A 21,893-nucleotide genomic window follows, 5' to 3' on the forward strand; every position below is an offset into this window, starting at 1 on the left:
ATAGCCTCATATTAATTAAATTTAATTACTAGGAGTTTAATGTTTGTTTAGAAGTTGATGCTGAAGCTATATGCCATCGTATGGTTCTAGTATGTGGCACTTCCACTTGCCACATGGCTGTGTCTCAAACAAAGTTGTTCATACCTGGGGTATGGGGTCCTTACTGGTCAGGTATGATTCCATCTTGTAAGGAAAGTTAGTGCTACTTCATTTGTTTATTATGATTATTATTAGAAGCAGGGGCTAAAAAGAGCTCTTTGTATAGGTTGGATTTTCTGGAGTTTGGTGCTTACCTTCTATCATTAAGAGGGATTATTAAATAAAGTAGATTTATTGTTATTATTGTTGTTGCTGTTGTTATTAAAGGTGATTTTTCCACATTCTTTTTCTCATTTATCTTTTAATCATGGCTTTCTAATTCTTGACACAATTAATGGTAATATTCACTAACAACTTAGTCCACATTGATCTTCACCCTCTCATCTCTATTTTGGAACTGTAGCCTTGGAAGGCTTCTAAATAAAAAATACATTGTAAATGATGTATATCAACTTTTTTCCTATCTTTTAACTTGCCTAGGATAATTGGATTTGGTTATAGCTTTTCCATAATTTCTAATTTGTATCAAAGTTTACTGCTAACCTCCTTTTCTTTTGATACCTTTTTTCTTAGTATTACAATTTCAGTTGTGACAATCCTTTATAAGTTAATGAGTTTAAAATAGAAAATAGGCCTTTTATATCTTTGAGATTTTATGCCATTTGCCTGTTCTCTGCTAAGTTCCACTTTTAACCTCTTCCTGATTTTTTAGCAATGGTCCCTGAGTACTGGCTCACAGAGGGTGGTCAAAGTGCCACTGGCGCATTACTGGATCATGTGATTGAAAATCATTTGGCATCTCCGCATCTCGCTAACCTTGCTGCATCTCAAAGTAAATATTTCGAAGTATATTTAACTTTCATGATCAACATCTATTCCATTCAATGTCATTTTCTTTAATTATACTTCCTTTTGGACAACCATGTTCTACATAATGTTTGATATGCTAGCCTTGTGTCATTTATTGATCCATTCACAGGAATTTCAGTGTTTGAATTGATGAATAACATGCTAGAATCTATGAAAAATGATCTGAGATCCCCATATATTGCTGCATTGACCGATGATATACATGTTCTCCCGGATTTCCATGGCAACAGGTAATACAAAAGCTTGAATGATCTCAAAAAATGCCTTTATCATGTATCTGAAATCTGTGCTAACTTCATAGTTCAGGTCTCCCATTGCAGACCCTAAGTCAAAAGGTATAGTTTCTGGGCTGACTCTCGACACTAGTGAAAAACAGCTGGCTCTTCTCTACCTTGCCACAGTACAGGGTATTGCATATGGTACCCGTCATATTGTAGAGCACTGCAATGCCAATGGCCATAAAGTAAGGATACTTTATTTCTATCTTTTTGTTGGTAGATTCGGTAGAATCACTGTGTAAATTATCATAATATTTTTTTATAGGTGCAAAACTGCAAATTTGATGTAAAATATGATGCAATTATCACTTTGAGTACATCAGTTATTGTTTTTCAAATTATTATCTTGTTTTTCTTAATGAATTTATAATATGAGATTGTTGGGAATAATGCATTCTAACTTGGACCTTATTTCAGTGTCTTTTGTATGTAGAGCATACTTCCTTTATCTCATTTTATCTGTCATATTTACTATTCATTCATTTGTCAAAACAACTCTTTTTTCTTCATTTATTTTCTTTTAACAATTTTTTTTAATTTTCAAATTTGTCCTTTTGTGTTTTATAAAACTTTTAATGTAGTTTTAAATATATGAATTAAATATTAGAAAAAATAAAATTATAAATAGCTTTGAGTTAAGTTTTGTTATCTGAACAAGACATAAAATGGGATAGATAGAAGTAATATCTTAACTTGGAAGCTATTGGAAAATGGAATTGAAACTTTAGTACGTATGTGTGGGTGACATTAACCAGCCTTACATTGCTGGCAACATGGTTCACTTCCATGTAATGATCAATTGTGTTGAGAGAACTTTGAGATGGTCAGAATTTCGCTTTTTGGATGTTGAGAGCATCAAATCAATACTGCAACGCAATTGGAAGTAGGGGTCTGATCTTTTGGTGCTTCAAAGTGCTCTCTTCTTCTTCCTCACCTTTTTGTTGAGAAAAGCATTAAAAAAAATAGTCCACTTCAGTTGTACCCAAATAAAAAAAAAATGAAAGAAACAAATACAATTTGGTAAAGAGTTGCACAAATAGTAGTGACCTTCTAAGTAAAGCCTAACCACACATCTTCTATTTCCTCTTCTTCCTCATGAGTCATGATCTCATTATTCTTGATAGGAAGTATTTTCTATGGCTAGTAGTGTATCAATATGTTGCCGAAGGTGTCTCTATTAAATCATTAGTTTACCACATGAAAGACCTCTGATCTTGTTTTGGTTTAAGAGGATTTTTCTGGGTGGCTGTGGGGAGTTTTGCAATAGGCCATGTAGGCGTGTATGAATATAACATTGTTTGGTGCTAATGCCCACTTTCACTTCAATTGTTTGCATATTTATGGATTATGATTTTTTTTACCCAACTAACACTTCAATTAAATTTTTAACCAGTTAGTCATTGATCTTTTTCCACTTCTATTCCCAGATTGACATGCTACTTGCTTGCGGTGGTCTTGCTAAGAATCCCTTGTTCATTCAAGAGCATTCAGATATCATTGGTCTCTTTCTCTTACTCTGTCTTTGTCTCTCTTTTTTGTTACTTTGTAAGCCAAATGAATTAACTGGTATAGAAACTATGAATTTTGAAGGGTGGTTATTCTACTGCATGCTGTATTGAAAGTTATGCTTGACATTTAGATGCTTGTGTATATCTTTAGATGGTTCGTCATTTCAGTACATCGATATTCCATATATAGAACTGAAACATTATGTCCTAGTTCCTACCTGCATTTAATTCTTGACTTAGTATGCTATGCACTTCCGGCATTTTTCTTATTGGCCATGCATGGAAGTGGTCTAGAAACCTCCTAGGAATGTATTGTAGTTAGTTTTAAATGATTTTGGATATGGTTGCATCACTTGCATATAATTTTCATTCAAGTTGAACCATGTAAGGGTAAGGGGGTGGCATAAAATTTCAATTAAAAAATTGTCAGATTTTGGTAGAACAACTTCCACTTGCTGATTTGAATAGGTTACCCTATAATCCTTCCACGTGAGAATGAGTCGGTGCTGTTGGGAGCTGCTATTCTTGGTGCTGTTGCATCAAAGAAATATGCTACTGTTCGAGAGGCCATGAAGGCTTTGAATGCAGCTGGTGAGGTATGTACAGCCATAGAGTAACTTGTTGTTCAGCTAGCTATGGCTATAAAATCTTCCACACCTGCTCTTCTGATTTATTTTTCATTTAATTTTGCCAACTTTCATTTATATATTTGTCTTCAAGGCAACCCCAAAAAATTGCAATCAAAACTTGGATAATTTTTTTTTTCCCCTTCAGATAATCTCTAACATTGTAGTCTTATTTTTTAATAATAAAATTCAGTACGGTGTCCTTATTCCACGGTGGTGATTGTTTTTTGTGGGTTAAAAAAAGTTGGTATGATTTTGGCTTTTGATATGATTGGTAAAGCAAGCTATGAACTGGAATGATTTTTGTTGATGACTACTACCACTTTTATTATGGTGCATTTCTGAGGAGTGGATGATTTTAAGGATAAACAAGATATGATCCCTGCTATTTTAAGTATTTTATGAAATAATAATAAAGTTATTATTATTATTATTATTATTATTATTATTATTATTATTATTATTATGTAATCTGAGCCTAGTTAGGATCTGCTTTTGCTGCCCTTTTGTGCTTTCTATATCCCTTGTCTACTTCATTTTCGTGGATGGTTTTCTATTTTTGTGGTAGCAGGTTTTTTACCCATCAAAAGACCCCAAAGTGAAGAAATACCATGACGCCAAATATCGCATCTTCCGGCAACTTTATGAGCAGCGGCTTGGCCATCGTTCAATTATGAGGGAGGCTTTGGCATGAACTTAAGATGCTTGTTATGCCATTGTAGAAAAATGTGTTCATGGCATTGGAAATGAACAAGTGATGTGTCCATTATAGCTGCCAGAGAACATGTGCATTTATCATTTTTTTTTTTTAATGCTAGTGGTGTACATAATGCAATCAATCAGTCTGGCATACTATATAGATACCAATCAATTTTTGGTTTACTTGTTTCAGTTTACAACTAAAGTCTTTGATGAATGTTAACTTCACAACCTACTAAAATGTTAGAACTGCACATTTACAGTATATTTCAGTTTCAGCTGCGGTACTAAGAGTTATTGTTTTATTTTTTGACATAAAAGCTTTTAATAGTCGTTAATTATTACTTTTAGTTTCAATTTGGTCCTCGACCAGTCATTCCAGGCAAATTGAACAAGATAATGAAGCCATACACAAGAAAATCAAACAAAGGTATCCATCTTTTCAGTGGGGACTTGCCTTGATTGCTAATTTATTTGAGGGAAATTTTGATCTCAATATATTGGTTAGTTAAATGTCTCTTACAATATTTAAGAGTTGGATATTTATAGCTAATAATAAAGTACAAACCATCGAAGTGTAAAGGTACAAGAAAATAAAGATGGCAATTTATATTGTTGACTAGGATCACATGGCATTGTGGACCTTAGATCAAACACGATGATATTTTAAGTTTTAACCAATTTTGTAGTTTTTCGTTTCTCATGTTTCAACACATTTTAATTTATTCTAAGAACATAATCAATGCTCTTAGGGGGTGTTTTGTTCAAGTAATCTTAGATTGCCTAGATAATCTGAATTTGATAATGTTATATTACCTTGTTTGGTTTAAATAATGAGATTACCTAGTAATGTTAAATTATCATAAAGCTGATGTGACTGTAATGTGATTACCCTCATTTTCTTAGGTAATCTTATACATATTATATTACCTTGAATTATTTCAACTTTGCTCTTGTTAACTAATTAACTAATTCTTATATAATAATAATAATAATAATAATAATAATAATAATATTATTATTATTATTATTATTATTATTATTATTATTATTATTATTATTAATATTAATAATAATAAGACACAAAAACTCACAACACAATACACATACACATGTTATATACTCCCTCCGTCTAATTTTATCTGTTTTACTTACTATTTATTAGTCAAACCAACTCTTTCTTCTTTATTTATTTTCTTTAGTATTTTTTTTACTTATTTTTGAATTTTATTTTTTGTATTTAATAGTAATTTTAGTGTAATTTCTAAATATATGAATTTTATATATTAATACAAAACTTAATATTATGAAAATTTAGATTAAAAATAATTTCAGTCAAGTCTCGGTTACACATAAAATGGGACGGAGTGAGTATTTGCTTATTCTCAAATTTGATTTATGTAGATAATACATGTCCTATAAGCACATAATAATTTCATAATACAAGACAAATTCGTAAAATAAGACACAATATGTTGTGAGTTACACAACTACTAATCTATTTCAAATACAGAATTCATACTCTTAAGAGACACAGAAACGCAAAACACAAAATACACATGTTTTATATTTATTTTAGTTCAGGTATATAATCTATTCTTAAGGTCCAGAATTCCATAACATAAGACACAAAAATGCATTACACAAGACACAAAAACACAGCACAAAGACACAAAAAACGCATGTTATATTTACTTTATTTTATGTACAGAATCCAAGCGCTTAAGGTACAAAATTGCATAACATGAGACACCAAAATGTATAACACAAGACACATACACATGCTTTATAGTTAAAAAAAAAAAAAAAAAAAAAAAAAAAAAAAAAAAAAAAAAAGCCTATAACGTAAATTGAACAACAAACCGTCAAAATTAAAATTCAAAACTACATCGTTTAGGATCAGAGTTCAAAATAAATAATTTATTTATAATTTAGTAGATAATAAATATTCAATCCAACTACTTAAATTTTTAGTTGAGACACATCCTTCAATTTGACCTGCACATTCTCTTTTTCTCTCTCACTACTAAACATTCAATTTTAACAACTCTACTAGAATAGGAAAATATTGTTGTTGAGATTTCCACTTGAGCAGAAAACTGCAGAATTCACACTATTTCATAGCTTGTTTAATTCCCAAGGAAATAACTGTTTTCATTTATCAGCACTCGTTTGTTAATCTTGCACTCAGTTGCAAATTTTGGACAATTAACATTGTACTGTTTCGTATTCACTGCTCTATTTATCTTTACACCAAAAACAAGGAATTTTTATTATCATCAAAGTCTGGCAATCTTTACACCAAACTCAGTAAGGGTTGATCTTAAAAATCCATGGAACTTACACTTCTAGTCAGTTCTGCACGCAATTCTATTTGTTCTTGCGAGATTCAGATACCCCAGTTGCAGCTGCTTGGGTAGAAAAGCGCCTGAGGCCCGCCCTAATGGCCGATACTAAGCCATCCCAGCAAGACCTTGCCTTCCCCTGAACACTGGATAATGCTCTAGATTTGAAGGTTCCTTTAAGATAGAACCATTTCAAATTAGTTAATGACATGGAGAATAACACAATGATGTTGCTATATAATCAGTTTGACTTGTCTATTTCTCCCTAACTGTATTCTTTTTCTTCCCGAAAAACTATGTACAATCATGTTGTCATACAAAATGCAAATTTTGGAGAACTTTTTAAACTTCACACTCGCTACAGATGCTTTTCTTATTTACAAATATTACCAGTAATGGCACACTCATAAAGACTAAAAGAAGACGAACGGATTGCAAAATTTATGGACACAAAAGATGTAGAGGCAGGAAAATTAAGGAGTGAAGTGTACCTTTTGGAGATCCATCTGCATTTCCAGTTGCACTCTGTAATTCAACACAAACTAATCAGAATCTCATTCCAGAGCATTGTCTAACTAGAACACAACTGAAAACTCATGACTTGGTCAACTTACTTCTCCTTCCTCCAATTTGCTCATCTTTGCAATAATGTTGCCATAGAACTGTGCATCCTTCTTGTCATATTCCTTAATTTTATCTTTCAAGACTTTATACTCTAATTTGACATCCCTGGTATCATCCATATATTGCCAGTATGAAAGTCAGTGTATGCATTGCAATACTGACAACCCAGAAATTTGCACCTGTGGTCTATACTTCATATTCATAGATCAAGTTTTACCAAAAAAAATATTCATAGATCAAGAAATATGCACGATTTGAAGAAGAAAAACAGATATGCACCCAGACTAAAAATAACATATTCCATTTCAGGCTACTTATTTAAATCCATGTTAAGGTGATCCATACCACACAAGTCTGAGGAAAAATATTTCTCCTGAAAGGTTAAGGTTCTAAATTTGCAACATAGTAGCAAGAATATGATAAGAGTTACATACCTGTTATCTGGATCAATTTCTAGTGCCTTCTTAATATCAAGTTCTGCCAAATCCAATTCAACAAGGTGCATGTATGCTTGGGCCCTTCTGTACAGGGCTTTCACATTTCTAGGGTCGATCTCTAAGACTTCAGTACAAAGTGTCATAGCATTTTCATAGTCTTTTAGCTTTAGCTTACATGCGGCATTGTTCAGTTTACAAGCGACTTTCAGCACCTTAGTTTGTTGTTTCTCTTCATCATTGAATGAAGAATCATATTCAATGAAACTTGCAGCCTGAGCAGAAAATATTGAGCAATGGCATTACATGATAATGTCATTATGATGATAAATGACATGGCAACCATGCTAAAATTAACCTTAAGAAATTATGGCATAACTAGAGTTTAAAGATGCTTCCAATCTTAATCATACCTTCTCATATCTTTTGGATGCTCTCTCATATTTTCCAGCCTTAAACCATGAATTTCCTTGTTCCTTTTTCATTCTAGCAGCTTCAATTTTCTCCTGAGTATTGCTCATGTCCCAAGAATCCTTATCCTGCAGCAAGAAAAAATAAATAAATAAATAAAAGACGACAAATTTTAATGCAAGTATAGGTCCAGTGACATACTGAAATTTATCTTTAAATGACCTAAATAGAAGGAAATTATTTTCACTAACCTTTACAAATGACACCATCTCAATCTCATAGTACACTATTGAATTACCAGGAACTGTGGCCAACTCTTGTGGAGAATCAGACTGACCAAATGCATATTCTGGTTGAATGGTTATAAGTGCAATTTCTCCATTCTTCATTGTTTTTACAGCTTTGTCAAGTCCATCAATAACTTGGTCTAGACAAATATGAAACCAAGTCACAACTTTCTCCAAACAAACAAACAAAAGAATAGAAATGGCTTCTCACTATGTTGCACTCTTCAGTGATATGTCAATCATTACCTTCATCAACTTTGAATTCAAATGGTTCCTCATCGCTCCCCTTTTTAACAAAAATAGTTCCATCTTGCAACTTCCCCGTCAGTTTCACTAGCACAATTGTAAGACAAGTTCATTTAAATAGCTGACCAATTAGCTTGCTTGCCATATCTGTTGTTTACCATGAACAGTTTACCTTTTACGACTGCACAATCATTAGGATGTTCATACCGTTCTCCTTCCTTCAGAATTTTTTTTATTACTTTCTTGTCTTTTGTCACTTCAGAAACAATTTTCCAAGAGATCAATTCTAGATTTATTTTAAGGGAAGCATTTGGTGGCACACCATTCTCCTCAGCAGTGGCTTGCCTGCCCATTTCTCTAAATGCATCTACCAAAATAAAATGGTGAGCAACAAAGTGGAAGCAATTATAAATATGTAGAGTGATGAGAAACTGAGTTACATTGAGGCTTTACAGTCAACAGGACTTTTTCTCCCTTCTTCATTGTTTTAACAGCTTTTGCCAAAGCAGGGCAAAAATAGCCTGCACAATAGTTTGCATGTTATGCATAACTTTAAAAAATGTTAATGATCGTAATTCAAAAGAGGAAAGATGTGCATACCATCTTTAACAGTGAATTCTACTCCATCAGATTTTGAGACAAATGCCCCATCTTCAAGCAGTGCCTCATATTTGACTACAAATAAATAAATGCATATGACAGAAGATTAATAGATTTAGCTCCCAAAATAAATCAAGCGTAACAGAAGTTAGACAATAGATGATATACACACCAAACACTTCATCAATATCTTTGGGATTTTGCCACCCCTCTCCTTTAGTAAGGATCTTTTTAAATATCCCACCATCCTTGCATATGTCCTTAACACTAATCCAAGAGAGCAACTCCACTTCAAACTGCAGAGTGGCATTGGGAGGTATATCTGGAGGCGACCCGGACTCACCATAGGCAAGCTCTGGGGGTATGGTCAAGAGAGCTTTCTCTACTTTCTTCATTGTCTTGATGCCTTCATCCCATCCTTTAATTACATGGCCTGTAACAGGTAAATCAATAGTGATATTACTAAACCAAAAATCTTTACTCTTTCAACAAATATCTAAGTTAAAGATAGTAGCACCTATAAAAACCTAACGGCTAACTCTAGTGTAGAACTGCGCATTTGATATTTTGATGAAGGCCAAACATCTAGATTTCTAGATATTTTCACTTTACCAGAATCACATTATTTTTTTTCCCCCATTTTTATGAATTTCATAGTGTTTTTGTCAACTGTAAGATCTCGACCATTCATAACCTGTGTCCCCTCTAAAAAGGAAGGAAATAGAAAACAATAGAAAAGAGGAAGAACATAGAAATAGAAGAAGAAAAAAAAAAGTCAAAAAGGAATTACTCAACTATACATGATTAAGTGCCCAAGTTTTATTCGACACTGCAGCAATTAACTGGAACCAAAGATACAAGGTTGTGAAGTATAAATTATGATGGTTAAAGAATCTACCAACAAAATTCTTAAGAGATGTCAAGGCAATAGTAAAATGAATAAAAAGGCCTGGCTTTGATCATGCTCTTTTTATACCCCAATATCCAAATGCTCTAGATGTTTAGTAAAAACGACTAAACTCTATATCACAGTCATCACTTTCAGAGTTTCAGGACTTCAGAAAGCACCTAATTCAAAGTACCCTTTACCAGAAAACAAACACCAAGGATGGTTTATAGCAACAAATGTTAGAGAATACACCTTTAAAGATATTATTCTGGATTAGAACTGTAGTATTTGTTGAGGCAAAAGTGCAAAACTGCTTTCACATGTAACCCCGTGTTCAATGAATCCCGGGATCCAAAGTACCATGATAAGACTAGCTTTCTAAAAATTATTGATTTATCAGAACCAAACCATTTATATTTTTTGATAATTCTATAGTGTATTATCATAGCAAGATCTCCAGTACCATTAACCACCTCTCTCCCTTTGGAAAAGAAAGAAAAATACGAAACAGAAAGAAATGAGAAAGGGCAAAACAAAATGAGTTTTCTGTAAGTTATTACGGGCCCAAGTTTTATTTACATCACTGACACCAACTGGAACAAAAGACACAAATGCATTGCAATTAATCGTGATGGTTAAAGAACCTACCAACAGAATTCCTACAGTGTATCAAGTCACTAGCAAAATGAATTAGCCCCAAATGCACTAGATGTTAGTGAATAGGAGCCAAAATTAACATTACAGTCACCACAATTAAGCATTTGCGATGTAACTGCTTTAAAGTATCATATTCTTTCTTCTATAGTTAATAAAGCCACTTGGTGTATAAATGTTTTGGACAATGTTACAGTAGACTAGCAGTCTAGTAGAGGACTCTATTACATGTTTCTCACATGAGAATTATGACAGTATGTTAGTACATAAGGAATCCATTATTCAAACTAATGTCACTTAGAAAATATCCAATGAGGGGATTTTCCACAACCAAATTGCACTACCAATTAGGTTGAAAAACTAAAGCTGAATATGTCTTCTTAGGTCATAATTATGACAGTATGTTAGTACATAAGGAATCTATTATTCAAACTTATGTCACTTAGAAAATACCAACTGAGGGGATTTTCCATAACCAAATTGCATGACCAATTAGGTTGAAAAACTAAAGCTGAATATGGCTTCTTAGGTCATAATTAGAGGATTGTTAAAACTGAAGTTCAGAAACCACACCCCATTCAACCAAAATGGAATAAATTATCAACAGTGGCACAACAAAATTATCAAATTGTGAACCAAAAGTATCAGGTAGAGATTTGATGAGAAGGATCTCAATCATATGCAATTATTACTTCCCATCTGGACGATTTGTTTTAGTTCCAGCTTAAAATAATCTAAATGTTGTAATCATATGTCAAAGGAGAGAAATTGTTGCTAACAACTATTCAACTATAAGTTTGAAAAGCCATAAGAAAAGCACCAAATCACCATAAACAAGTATTTACAATAATCCATTTTTAAAAACAGAATTTTCAGAAAAAGGAACATCTAAAGTCAATAAAAAAGAATCTAATAATATTAACCCTACTTCAACCATAATCTCCAAAAGACCCAAAAGCAACAACACCTAACAAATAGATCCATTCATTTTCCAGAAGAGAAAAGTCTCTATTAAACAAGCAAGCCTGAATGTAATGAAGCACTACCTTCACCAAGTTTAAACTTGAATGGGGTGCCCCTGTCAAGGCTCGAATCGAACTGTGTTCCATCAAGCAACCTTCCCACATAATGAACTGCAACCCAAGCAATAATTCATCAACAATTACACACAATTGACATTGTAACATTAAGTGTAGAAACAGCAAAACAGATGTAACTATTGAAGCAGTTAAATTTGGTACGAATGCCAACACTAAAATACAGCAAACCAGATGGTTGTACATTGTATCTTTTTCTACCGAATTGTTAACAATACAACTATTCAGTGAAGAAATCAAATAATCATCACCCGTAATCTTAGCCTCAGAGACAGAATGAGGATAAAAACCGGCAATCTACCGAATCAACACGGCAAAACTTGATAAATGGCTGACCATCGAACTCTTAATGATCCAACGAACAATGCACTACGTAATTTCTTATACCAGCGACAAATTCGAACCAAAAGGCAACACAAGACGCACTAGAATTCATAAGAGCATGAAATTGCGAAGGTAATACCTTCTACTTCGTCTCCAACGTTAGGATTCTCCCAACCTTCACCTTCCCTGAGAAGCTTCTTCTTGATCCCAGTCTTCCCAAGCGGCTTCTCCTCCCCAACCTTGAGAATTGGGTTGTCGTCCGGAACATCATCCGCGGCCATGTCATCGGCAACGTCGTCGCTGGACATCGGGAAGTCGAAATCGTCATCCATGACCGATCTCTGAACGCAGTAGAATCACGAGAGGAGATGGAGATAAGCATTCATATACCGGAGAGAGAGGAAGCGAAATGGGTCAATGGGTCAACTGTCTAGAGTGTTCCATGAGCATAGAGTGACAGAAAGTCAGAAACTGAGAGTGGAAAATGGCCTAGAAAGTTCTAAGGATGAGAATTGAGAAAGAAACGTTCATTTTGTGGGATGCTATTTGCTAATTGGTTCGGACAAGTAGGCCTAGGGCGAAAGTGTCCCCAGAAAAAATAATTTTTAGAAATGTTTTTTGGGTTTGGCTAGGTAGAAAAATGAAAAGTGAAAGAAAAATCAATTTTGATTAATAAAAAATAATTCTATTCTTTCAGAAAATGGCTGCTCCTTGTTTTTGGAAAGTCATTTTTCGTTTTTTCAGGCCTTCTTCTTCGCTTCTCGACTACGAAAAATGATTTCTGACTTAGAAACACCCAAATCTGAATTTCCAAGTCGTTGGTTTCTAACTTGGAAACGCAGATTCTGGATTTCCAAGTCTGTTTCCAATTTGGAAATCCAGAATATGGTTTCCAAGTCGAAAACCAAATTGGTTTCCGACATAGAAATCAAAAATCTGGGTTTCTGAATTGGAGAATCGGAAATCAAATTGGTTTCCTTGACCAATCTGGTTTCCGGCAAGGAAACCAGTCCAATGTTATTTAATTTTTTTTTAAATAAATTTATTGTTTGGAGTTATACATGAAGTCACATCTATTGTATGTTAAAGATTTGAAAAGATAAAATTTTCTTCGCATTATAACAATTAAAATATTAAAGTATATAATTTTGCTCATTTTTTTGTTATTTTTTGGAAAATGAACCAAACACATAAAGAGAGTTTTCTATTGTGCAGCCAAACACATGAAAGAAAAATGTTTTCTGAAAAATGAGTTATTTTTCAAAAAGCATTTTCTAGAAGTTATTTTATTGCTTTCTAAATGGACCCAAGTTAGTGTCAGGGTTATTGACTGAGGGGCATGGATGGAAATAGGCCATTTTAGGGGAAAAGACTGTAATATGACAAAAATTGAATAGATTGATAAAAATAAGACCAATTTAAAAAGTTGGGTAAAAGAGAGAAAAAGACGTTTGGGACATGCCTTTAGCGTCAAAAACGCATGTCTCAAACGTCTTTTTCTCACTTTTGTCCAGTTTTTAAATTGATCCTATTTTTGTAAATGCATGCAATTTTTGTCATATTACAATCTTTTTCCCCATTTTTGAAGGCACTAGACAAAAATGAAATACTTTTTTATTTTGGGTGATTATAAAAGGGTGTTGCTATTTGCACCACCCTTTGACCAAAAGTGAATATAAAGTATCTTGAAATTGTAAAAATGTGAAAATTTTTAATAATTGCATAGGTGGTGTAAATAGCCAAATAAGAATTTATTTTGCTATTTGCACTACCTTGACCAAACCTTATTTATGAGATATAATTAATAATATTTTAATTCAAAACCTAATTAATTAAAACATTAATTTTTATTAAAAAAAAAAAAAAGAGATGAACCCAGTCATTGTTTTGCTTTTGTTTTTTGTTTTTGTTTTTTGTTTTTGTTTTTTGTTTTTGTTTTTGTTTTTTTTTTTTTTGTTTGTTTTAATGCCTAATTATTTATGCAATATTTTTTTAAGTTTCAATAAATATTTTTTTAAGTTTCTATTTTCAATACATCTTTTTTTTTGTTCAATATATATATTTTTTGTTCAATACATATTTTTTTTAAGTTACTAATTTTAATACATTTTTTTTAAGTTTCTAATTTCAATACATATTTTTAAGTTTATAATTTCAATACATGTTTTTTTAAACAATTAGTCAATATTGATGTTTGTGAGATGAAATTACTGATAATTTGGGCGGTAGATAATACAAATTGGACTCATATGACTCTATATATATGTGGGGTGTGTGTTATGTATATGTATCACACAATCTATAAGCCATGGATGATTGGATAGAAGATTTTTTTAGTTACAATAATCATAATCAAAACCAGTTACTTAGTTACAATGATCAAAATCAAAGTCAATGACATTATGAGGTATTTTAAGTTGTTATTTGAATTTGAATTGTTAATGGATTGTTATTTATTTCTATGGGTGTTGCTATTTGTATTTTAAGCCAGTTTGTTCTTGTTTGCTAGGTAATTAGGATTCATTTAAATTAGATATAATTTCTCAATTGACTAAATAACAATCTCTTTGTTCCATGTCAAGAGAGAAAATTATACTATTAATCAATTTAGTGAATATAGTTGTAAATTAATTTAATTTGTTGTGAATATAGTTGTAAATTAAGCAATTTATTGTATTTACAGTATAAACAAATAGGCAGAATTGAATTGTTAATGAATTGTTATTTATTTCTATGGGTGTTGCTATTTGTATTTTAAGCCACTTTGTTCTTGCTTGCTAGGTAATTAGGATTCATTTAAATTAGATATAATTTCTCAATTGACTAAATAACAATCTCTTTGATACATTTCAAGAGAGAAAATTATAGTATAAAAAGTAATGAATTTGGGATTTTATTTATTGGGTGACTGGTGAGTCTATCTATATACTTAATTAATTTAATTTGTTGTGAATATAGTTGTAAATTAATCAATTTATTGTATTTACAGTATAAAAAGATAGGTAAAAAATCAATTTATTGAGTAAGATTGAGTACATAGAGCAATATATACTACAAAGTATACATAGAGCAATATATACTACCTCAAAATTGTTAGAACTCTAATCCACATATCTTTATAAATTGTTACAGTATTTACAGTATAAAAAGATAAGTAGAAAATCAATTTATATTTCAAAGTCTCAATAGAACTCTAACCCACATATCTTTATAGAATTTTAACTACATCAAAATTGTTAGAACTATAACCCACATATATCTTTATAAAATTGTTACGGTATTTATAGTATAAAAAGATAGGTAGAAAATCAATTTATATTTATTCATTTCAAATATCACTAGTAATCATTTTATATTTCAATTTATAGTTAAATCAATTTAAAATAATGTATACAACAAATTTGAGTTATAAAAATAAACAAAAATACGTATTGAAAATATAAACTTAAAAAAACATGTATTGAACAAAAAAAAAATGTATTGAAAAAAGAAACTTAAAAAAATATGTATTGAAAATAAAAACTTAAAAAAATATTGCACAAAATAATTAGGCATTAAAACATAATAATAATAATAATAATAATAATAATAATAATAATAATAATAATAATAATAATAATAATAATAATAATAATAATAATAATAATAATAAAAAGATTGATTATTAAATAAAAATAAATAAAGATTAATGTTTGACTACATTTAATGAAGTGGTGCAAATAGCACTTTTTTATTTACACCACCTATAAAGCTATTACACCTATTAAATAGGGAGTGTAAATAGCAAAATGGATGGTGCAAATAGAATTTCCCTTATAAAACAAAATCATTGGAACTTGTGTTTATAAAAACGCAAGTCCTAATGAAGTAAAAACTTGGGTAATGTAGTTTATTATTTTTTTGAAATAAATTTTTTCACATCCTTTATATAATAAAGCTATATGGTTTGGAAAATAATTAATGCTACAATTAATGCCACAATATCTTTTATTAAAAAAAAAAAAAAAGCACAACATTTAAGAAATAAAATAATTATATATTATATAATCATATAAAAAATATACTTTTGAAAAATAAAATAGCTATATATTATATAATCATATAAAAAATGTGTTCAATTAGAGTTTAAATTTACACATACAAAATTTGAAATTTGCTTTCCAAATGTAATTATCTTAGTTATTATTTGTATTGTGAAAATTATAATATAGATGAAATACAATTAAGAATAAATCAATATAATTATGTAAATTATCTCTATACGTTTATTTGAATATGCACATAATTAGATATTATATTAACCATACAAAATTTTAATTTTAATTTTAATTGTAATTTTGTATTCTATAAAAATAATAAATACTTGACCAATGGAAGCTCAAAAATATTATTATATTAAATAATTTAAAATATTTTAGTTTTTCTATTTTTTATTTATATTTATAATAACATAATTTTTTCTCGTGCATCGCGCGGGTGAATTACTAGTTAAATATATATATATGTTAAATGTAAGTGAGATTTACGTGTTTCCTTCCGCATTAGTTTTTGCTAAATTACACCATTCCGTATGAGCTTCAATGACACATGCCGTCGTAATTGTTGTTGCAACACGATTGGTCGTCATTCATCAATTCCACCACCTGGCCTAGCCTTACTCCGCCATTGCAATTGCGCAGGTCCACGTCCTGAACTTGGGCGAGGACTTGTTCCAAATTGAGAAGCAGTCTAATCTTGAATGGAATGAGATACATAAACTGGAGAGGAGGAAACAAGATGCAACAGAGTAGTTGCGCGGTGAGATCTTTTTTTAATAAATGTAAGTGGAATTGTGTTTGTGACGTATGAAATTACACAACACAAACGCAAGTCCTATTTGTGCTTGGCAAATATATATATAAAAAAAAACAAAAAAAAAAAAAACAAAAAACTCCGTAACAAATTTCATTGGGACTTGCATTTTTTTTACAAAAACAAAAACAAAAAAACAAAAAAACAAAAACAAAAACAAAAGTCCCGATGAATATTTTTTCTAGAGGTTTCCAAAATTGAAAATATCCCATTTTTGTCCCAATACTTTTAAAAATGCCATATTTGAGTTAAAAATGCCCTATTTCAACTACATTTCAATTAGGACCGATCAAAATAAATACATATCTTAAATTCCATTTACATATTAAGGTGTTTGAAAAATTACTTATTAGGCTAAGATTATCCCTGCCAATTTAACATTGACAAGATGACATGGCAATTGTTATAAACATTTCTATTTTTTTTTTTTAATGATGAGTTGGATTGTAAATTTGCAATTCGTACAAAGCTGCCACAACAACTACGGCAGCTTTTTGTACTTTTTTTTAATTTTGTTTATTTACTTATTTTGTTTTCTTTTATTTTTTATTATATTTATTTAATTTATTTAATAATATTTTAAAGTGATGTGATATTGCGGTCCATTTTTAAAAATATGTTGGATTTGCAGGGGTATAATGTAAATAGTAAATGATTTGCAAATTGGGGGATGTGGACGTGTGACCCATTTTTTGTTTTTAGAATGAGAGAGGATTTGCAGGAATAAGAATAGCCTTAGGCAAAGTCAAACTTGTTTGATCAACTTTAATGGCACGTTTGGTTCGCGGAATATGTCTGGAATGAAATAACATTCCTAGTAATATGCATATTCCTTTGTTTGGTAAAAACATATATTCTCAGGAACAATTTTCCTAAGAATGACCTATTCCCTTTACAAGGGGAATGGGGATTCCTAGGGCCTTCTAGTAGTAGGCTATTCCTGAGTTTTCAGGAATAGCCTAAAGTTGTTATTTCTTATTTTACCCCCCAATTAAATTGATTTCTTATTTCACCGTTGATGGGGAATATACCCCGGGTTCAGGCTCCTCGTACGCTCCGTGCTCCTATTTGGGTCGGGTCAAATGGTTCGGGTCAAGGTCAAACCCGACTTGGTTTGGCCTATATAAGGGTTTTTAACCCTTCATTTAGGGGCTCCCCTTCACTTCCACTAGCTCCCTCCCTCTCCTCCACTACCCTCTATCTTTCTCTCTCTCTACACACAGTTCACTCTCAACTCTCTCTATAAATAGGGAAAAACGCAATTATGAATAAAGGGGTATTTGGAGCTAATTCCTCTTGTCTACATGCATCGTTGTTCATACTATACCCATCCTACGTACACGGGAATTACCCGTATCAACCATCGCCACCGCCACCGCCACCGCCACCGCCGTTGACGCCACCACCACCCCACCACCGACACTGTCACTGCCGCCACCACCACCGCCACCGCCACCGCCAATATAATACAATTCCTATGCTATTCCTTGCATATTCCATTCTTTATGGAATAGCACTCCTATTACCTCAAAATTCATTCCGTGAACCAAACGTGCTGTAATTGTTTGACTTGTCAAACAATTAATATAATTGTTTGGTACATGTTGTTTGGTTTATTTTATTGATGTTAATAAGCTAAAAATGAAAAATGTATTATGAGTAGCTTATTGATATCAACTATTGCATTTTTTGTTTTAAATGTCTAATTTATCATTGATAGTTTTAATTTGGGTATTAGTGTTTTTATTTATTCAATTTTCAAACACACACATACACATATCTAAAAACATAATAAGTTTCAATCTAGGTTATATATCTTGTTTATGTTCGTTTTTTCTATTTACTTTTGGCGTACCTTATGCCGTAAAAATTGTATTACATAATTTTTTGAACAGAAATATCTCTACCGTTATAACATCTGTTATCTTTTCACATTATTACTATGTACATGCATACACACTATTTTTTTCTTACATTCTTCAATGGTAAGTTTGATTTTATTTAAATTTTAATTAATGTTACCATAGTTATATTTAGTAATTTATCATTTATATAATTCTTACTTCATTAATATTAATATGAATTCTACAATTATAAATAAATAGATAAATAAATAAAAAATAAAGTATATATATATATATATATATATATATATATATATATATATATATATATATATATATATATATATATATATATATATATATATATATATAATTGCACTCAGGTGCGAATGAAGCTCCCAGTAAGGAATATGCGAACCAATCAGCGCGCGATACGTGTCCAGATCTAATGGATTAAAAAAAATATGGTGGCATTTTCGTAAATAATTGAACATCGAAGTGCAAGTAAAATGTATTATAGGTGCAAGTAAAATTTACACTGAGTATCAATACGAAGTGCACCTATAGTTATAAGTAGTTGCACCTGTAGGCACTGTTGCAAAAATCGCGCCTAGGCGCTAGGCGCCCGGCCTCCTAGGCGGCCTAGGCGCCCGCCTAGGCGTTCCCCAGGCGCCTAGAGGGCGCCTAGCGATTTTTCAACATTGCCTGTAGGTATAAGTAGTTGCACCTGTAGATATAAGTAGTTGCACCTATAGTTATAAGTAGGTGCACCCAAGTGAATGAATCGTTGCGGGAAGTTAATGTTAACAAGACAGAATTACATGCACTTATAAGTGAAAGTAGGTGCACCTATAGTTATAAGTAGTTGGACAAATAGTTATAAGTAGGTGCACCTAGGTGAATGAATGGGTGCGGGAAGTGAATGCATGTTAACAAGACAAAATTACATGCACTTATAGGTGAAAGTAGGTGCACCTATAGTTATAAGTAGTTGCACCTATAGTTATAAGTAGGTGCACCTAGGTGAATGAATGGTTGCGGGAAGTGAATGTTAACAAGGCAAAATTACATACACTTATAGGTGAAAATAGGTGCACTTGTAAGTGATTTTACTTGCACTTCGATGTTCAATTATTTACGAAAATACCACCGCATTTTTTTTTATCTATTAGATCTAGACATGTGTCACGCGCTGATTCGTTCGCATATTCCCTCCTGTGCAATTATTCGCACCTGAGTGCATCCCTATATATATATATATATATATATATATATATATATATATATATATAATTGTGTTAACCGTTATATAGAATTATTATTAATAACTTATTTTTATTTAAAATTATATTTTTAATATTGAATTATTAATAACTATGGAGTATTCCTTTATAATTATAGCAGTATTAATAATAAAATACAAATAATGCTTACAAAATAATTACTCTGTAATATAATAGCAACTCCCAGAATATGTGTCACATCATCGTTGTCTTCCTCTCGTGTGTTCTTACTATAGCATATACTAGACTTGTGGTAATTCACCACTTGCCCAGACAAATTTTCATATCGTGTCAAATAATTAATAGTGGTAAAAGAAATTCTTGTGCGAGTATCGTATATGCTATAGTAAGAACACAAGTGACAAACACACGGTATGAAAATTGATGTCTCCAAACCTAGAATTGATAGAGTTTGGATTGAAGTTGTGAGTGAAAATGGTGAATCGAAGGGTTTCTAACAGCAATTTTCCATCCGTGCTAATCCTCGAAGTTTTCCCAATTGAAGGACTTCACCGCCGCCGCCCTTTATTACCATTCACTGGACTTGGGAAAAAGTAAATCGGACCTCTCACCGACTGAACGACAGAATACGCTTGGAAGGACTTATTCGACCAAAATTAATTGACTTCGAGGACTAAATTGATGAATATGGAATTGAGGGACTACATTGACAGTTCGCCAATAATTGAGGACCAAATCGTTGATTTTCCTTTTAGTTCCCGACTATCGTTTTTGTCATTTAATATCCTAAATTATTATTTTTTGAACACTTTTAGTTCTTTTTCATGACTTTTCTTATTTGTAGTAAGGACATTTTTTTACTACCATATTTTTATTTTATTATTATTATTTTTGATTTCAAACAGTTTAATTGGTTTATAACTTTAAGTAATCCCTTATTTTAGTAACCATACTTTTCAAATGATTTTTAGTAAAGTCTTAAACTAATTAAACCGGTTGAAATCTAAAAAATAACAATAGAAAAATATGAAGAGACAAAAATGCCATTACTAAAAATAAGAAAAGTCACGTGAAGGACTAAAAGTGTTCAAAAAATAATAGTCTGAATATTAAACGACAAAAATAATAGTCTGTAATTAAATTTGGAATTGACATCAAGACAATGGACATACGAAGAAATCCTTTATATAATAAAGCTATATGGTTTGAGAAATAATTAATGTTATAATTAATGCCACAATATCCTTTATTATAAAAAAAAAACACAACATTTAAAAAATAAAATAGATATATATTTTATAATCATATAAAAAATATACTTTTGAAAAATAAAATAGCTATATATTATATAATCATATAAAAAATGTGTTCAATTAGAGTTTAAATTTATACATACAAAATTTGAAATTTGCTTTCCAAATGTAATTATCTTAGTTATTATTTGTACTGTGAAAATTATAATATAGATGAAATACAATTAAGAATAAATCAATATAATTATGTAAATTATCTCTATACGTTTATTTGAATATGCACATAATTAGATATTATATTAACCATACAAAATTTTAATTTTAATTTTAATTGTAATTTTGTATTCTATAAAAATAATAAATACTTGACCAATGGAAGCTCAAAAATATTATTATATTAAATAATTTAAAATATTTTATTTTTTCTATTTTTTATTTATATTTATAATAACATAATTTTTTTCCGTGCATCGCGCCAGTGAATTACTAGTTAACTCTAAAAGCCATGTTTCTAATGTTGAATTTAGTAGTTAATATATAAATACATTTTTGATTCATTGGCCAAAATTTGTTATTGCATTGACATTGTACTTGTATGGTATTCAATGTATTTTTCATAGTTAGGAATTAAAAAAAAAAAAGAAAAGAAAAAGTGTGGGGTGTTAGTGTAGTTTACAAAGTAATTAAGGAAATAAGTTGAATATTTAGAA

At 31.0% G+C, this 21,893-nt stretch overlaps 2 protein-coding genes across 2 annotated transcripts; one reads left to right on the top strand and one right to left on the bottom strand.

Annotated features, from left to right (window-relative positions):
• Window positions 1-35: 35 nt before the first annotated feature.
• On the top strand, window positions 36-4,345 carry LOC109176045 (FGGY carbohydrate kinase domain-containing protein-like; the record flags this gene model as incomplete). The annotated part of the gene is made up of 7 exons (XM_019325458.1): window positions 36-171; window positions 812-931; window positions 1,079-1,199; window positions 1,276-1,432; window positions 2,675-2,747; window positions 3,224-3,351; window positions 3,953-4,345. Coding segments are annotated over 7 exons (858 nt in total), but the record flags the coding sequence as incomplete, so codon positions are not given.
• Window positions 4,346-6,327: 1,982 nt separating this feature from the next.
• On the bottom strand, window positions 6,328-12,506 carry LOC109176044 (70 kDa peptidyl-prolyl isomerase-like). The gene is made up of 13 exons (XM_019325457.1): window positions 12,131-12,506; window positions 11,617-11,703; window positions 9,200-9,460; window positions 9,028-9,102; window positions 8,868-8,948; window positions 8,600-8,794; window positions 8,428-8,514; window positions 8,146-8,321; window positions 7,897-8,022; window positions 7,484-7,758; window positions 7,040-7,154; window positions 6,917-6,950; window positions 6,328-6,599 (listed from the first exon to the last, which is right to left on the bottom strand). The coding sequence occupies exons 1-13, from the start codon at window positions 12,321-12,323 to the stop codon at window positions 6,451-6,453; spliced, it is 1,854 nt and encodes a 617-aa protein (XP_019181002.1). The 5' UTR covers window positions 12,324-12,506; the 3' UTR covers window positions 6,328-6,450.
• Window positions 12,507-21,893: the final 9,387 nt, after the last annotated feature.

The sequence above is a fragment of the Ipomoea nil genome, unplaced genomic scaffold (assembly GCF_001879475.1).
Source record: "Ipomoea nil cultivar Tokyo-kokei standard unplaced genomic scaffold, Asagao_1.1 scaffold0688, whole genome shotgun sequence".
NCBI lineage: Eukaryota > Viridiplantae > Streptophyta > Magnoliopsida > Solanales > Convolvulaceae > Ipomoea > Ipomoea nil.

What these genes read in the sequence shown, in the direction of transcription:
- LOC109176044 (XM_019325457.1), bottom strand. Translation starts at nt 12,323, where the DNA reads ATGGATGACGATTTCGACTTCCCGATGTCCAGCGACGACGTTGCCGAT. An exon ending in CAAGTTTAAACTTGGTGAAG is followed by an intron (nt 9,461 to 11,616) that starts GTAGTGCTTCAT and finishes TACCTGTTACAG; the next exon opens with GCCATGTAATTAAAGGATGG. An exon ending in TGATTGTGCAGTCGTAAAAG is followed by an intron (nt 8,515 to 8,599) that starts GTAAACTGTTCA and finishes CAATTGTGCTAG; the next exon opens with TGAAACTGACGGGGAAGTTG.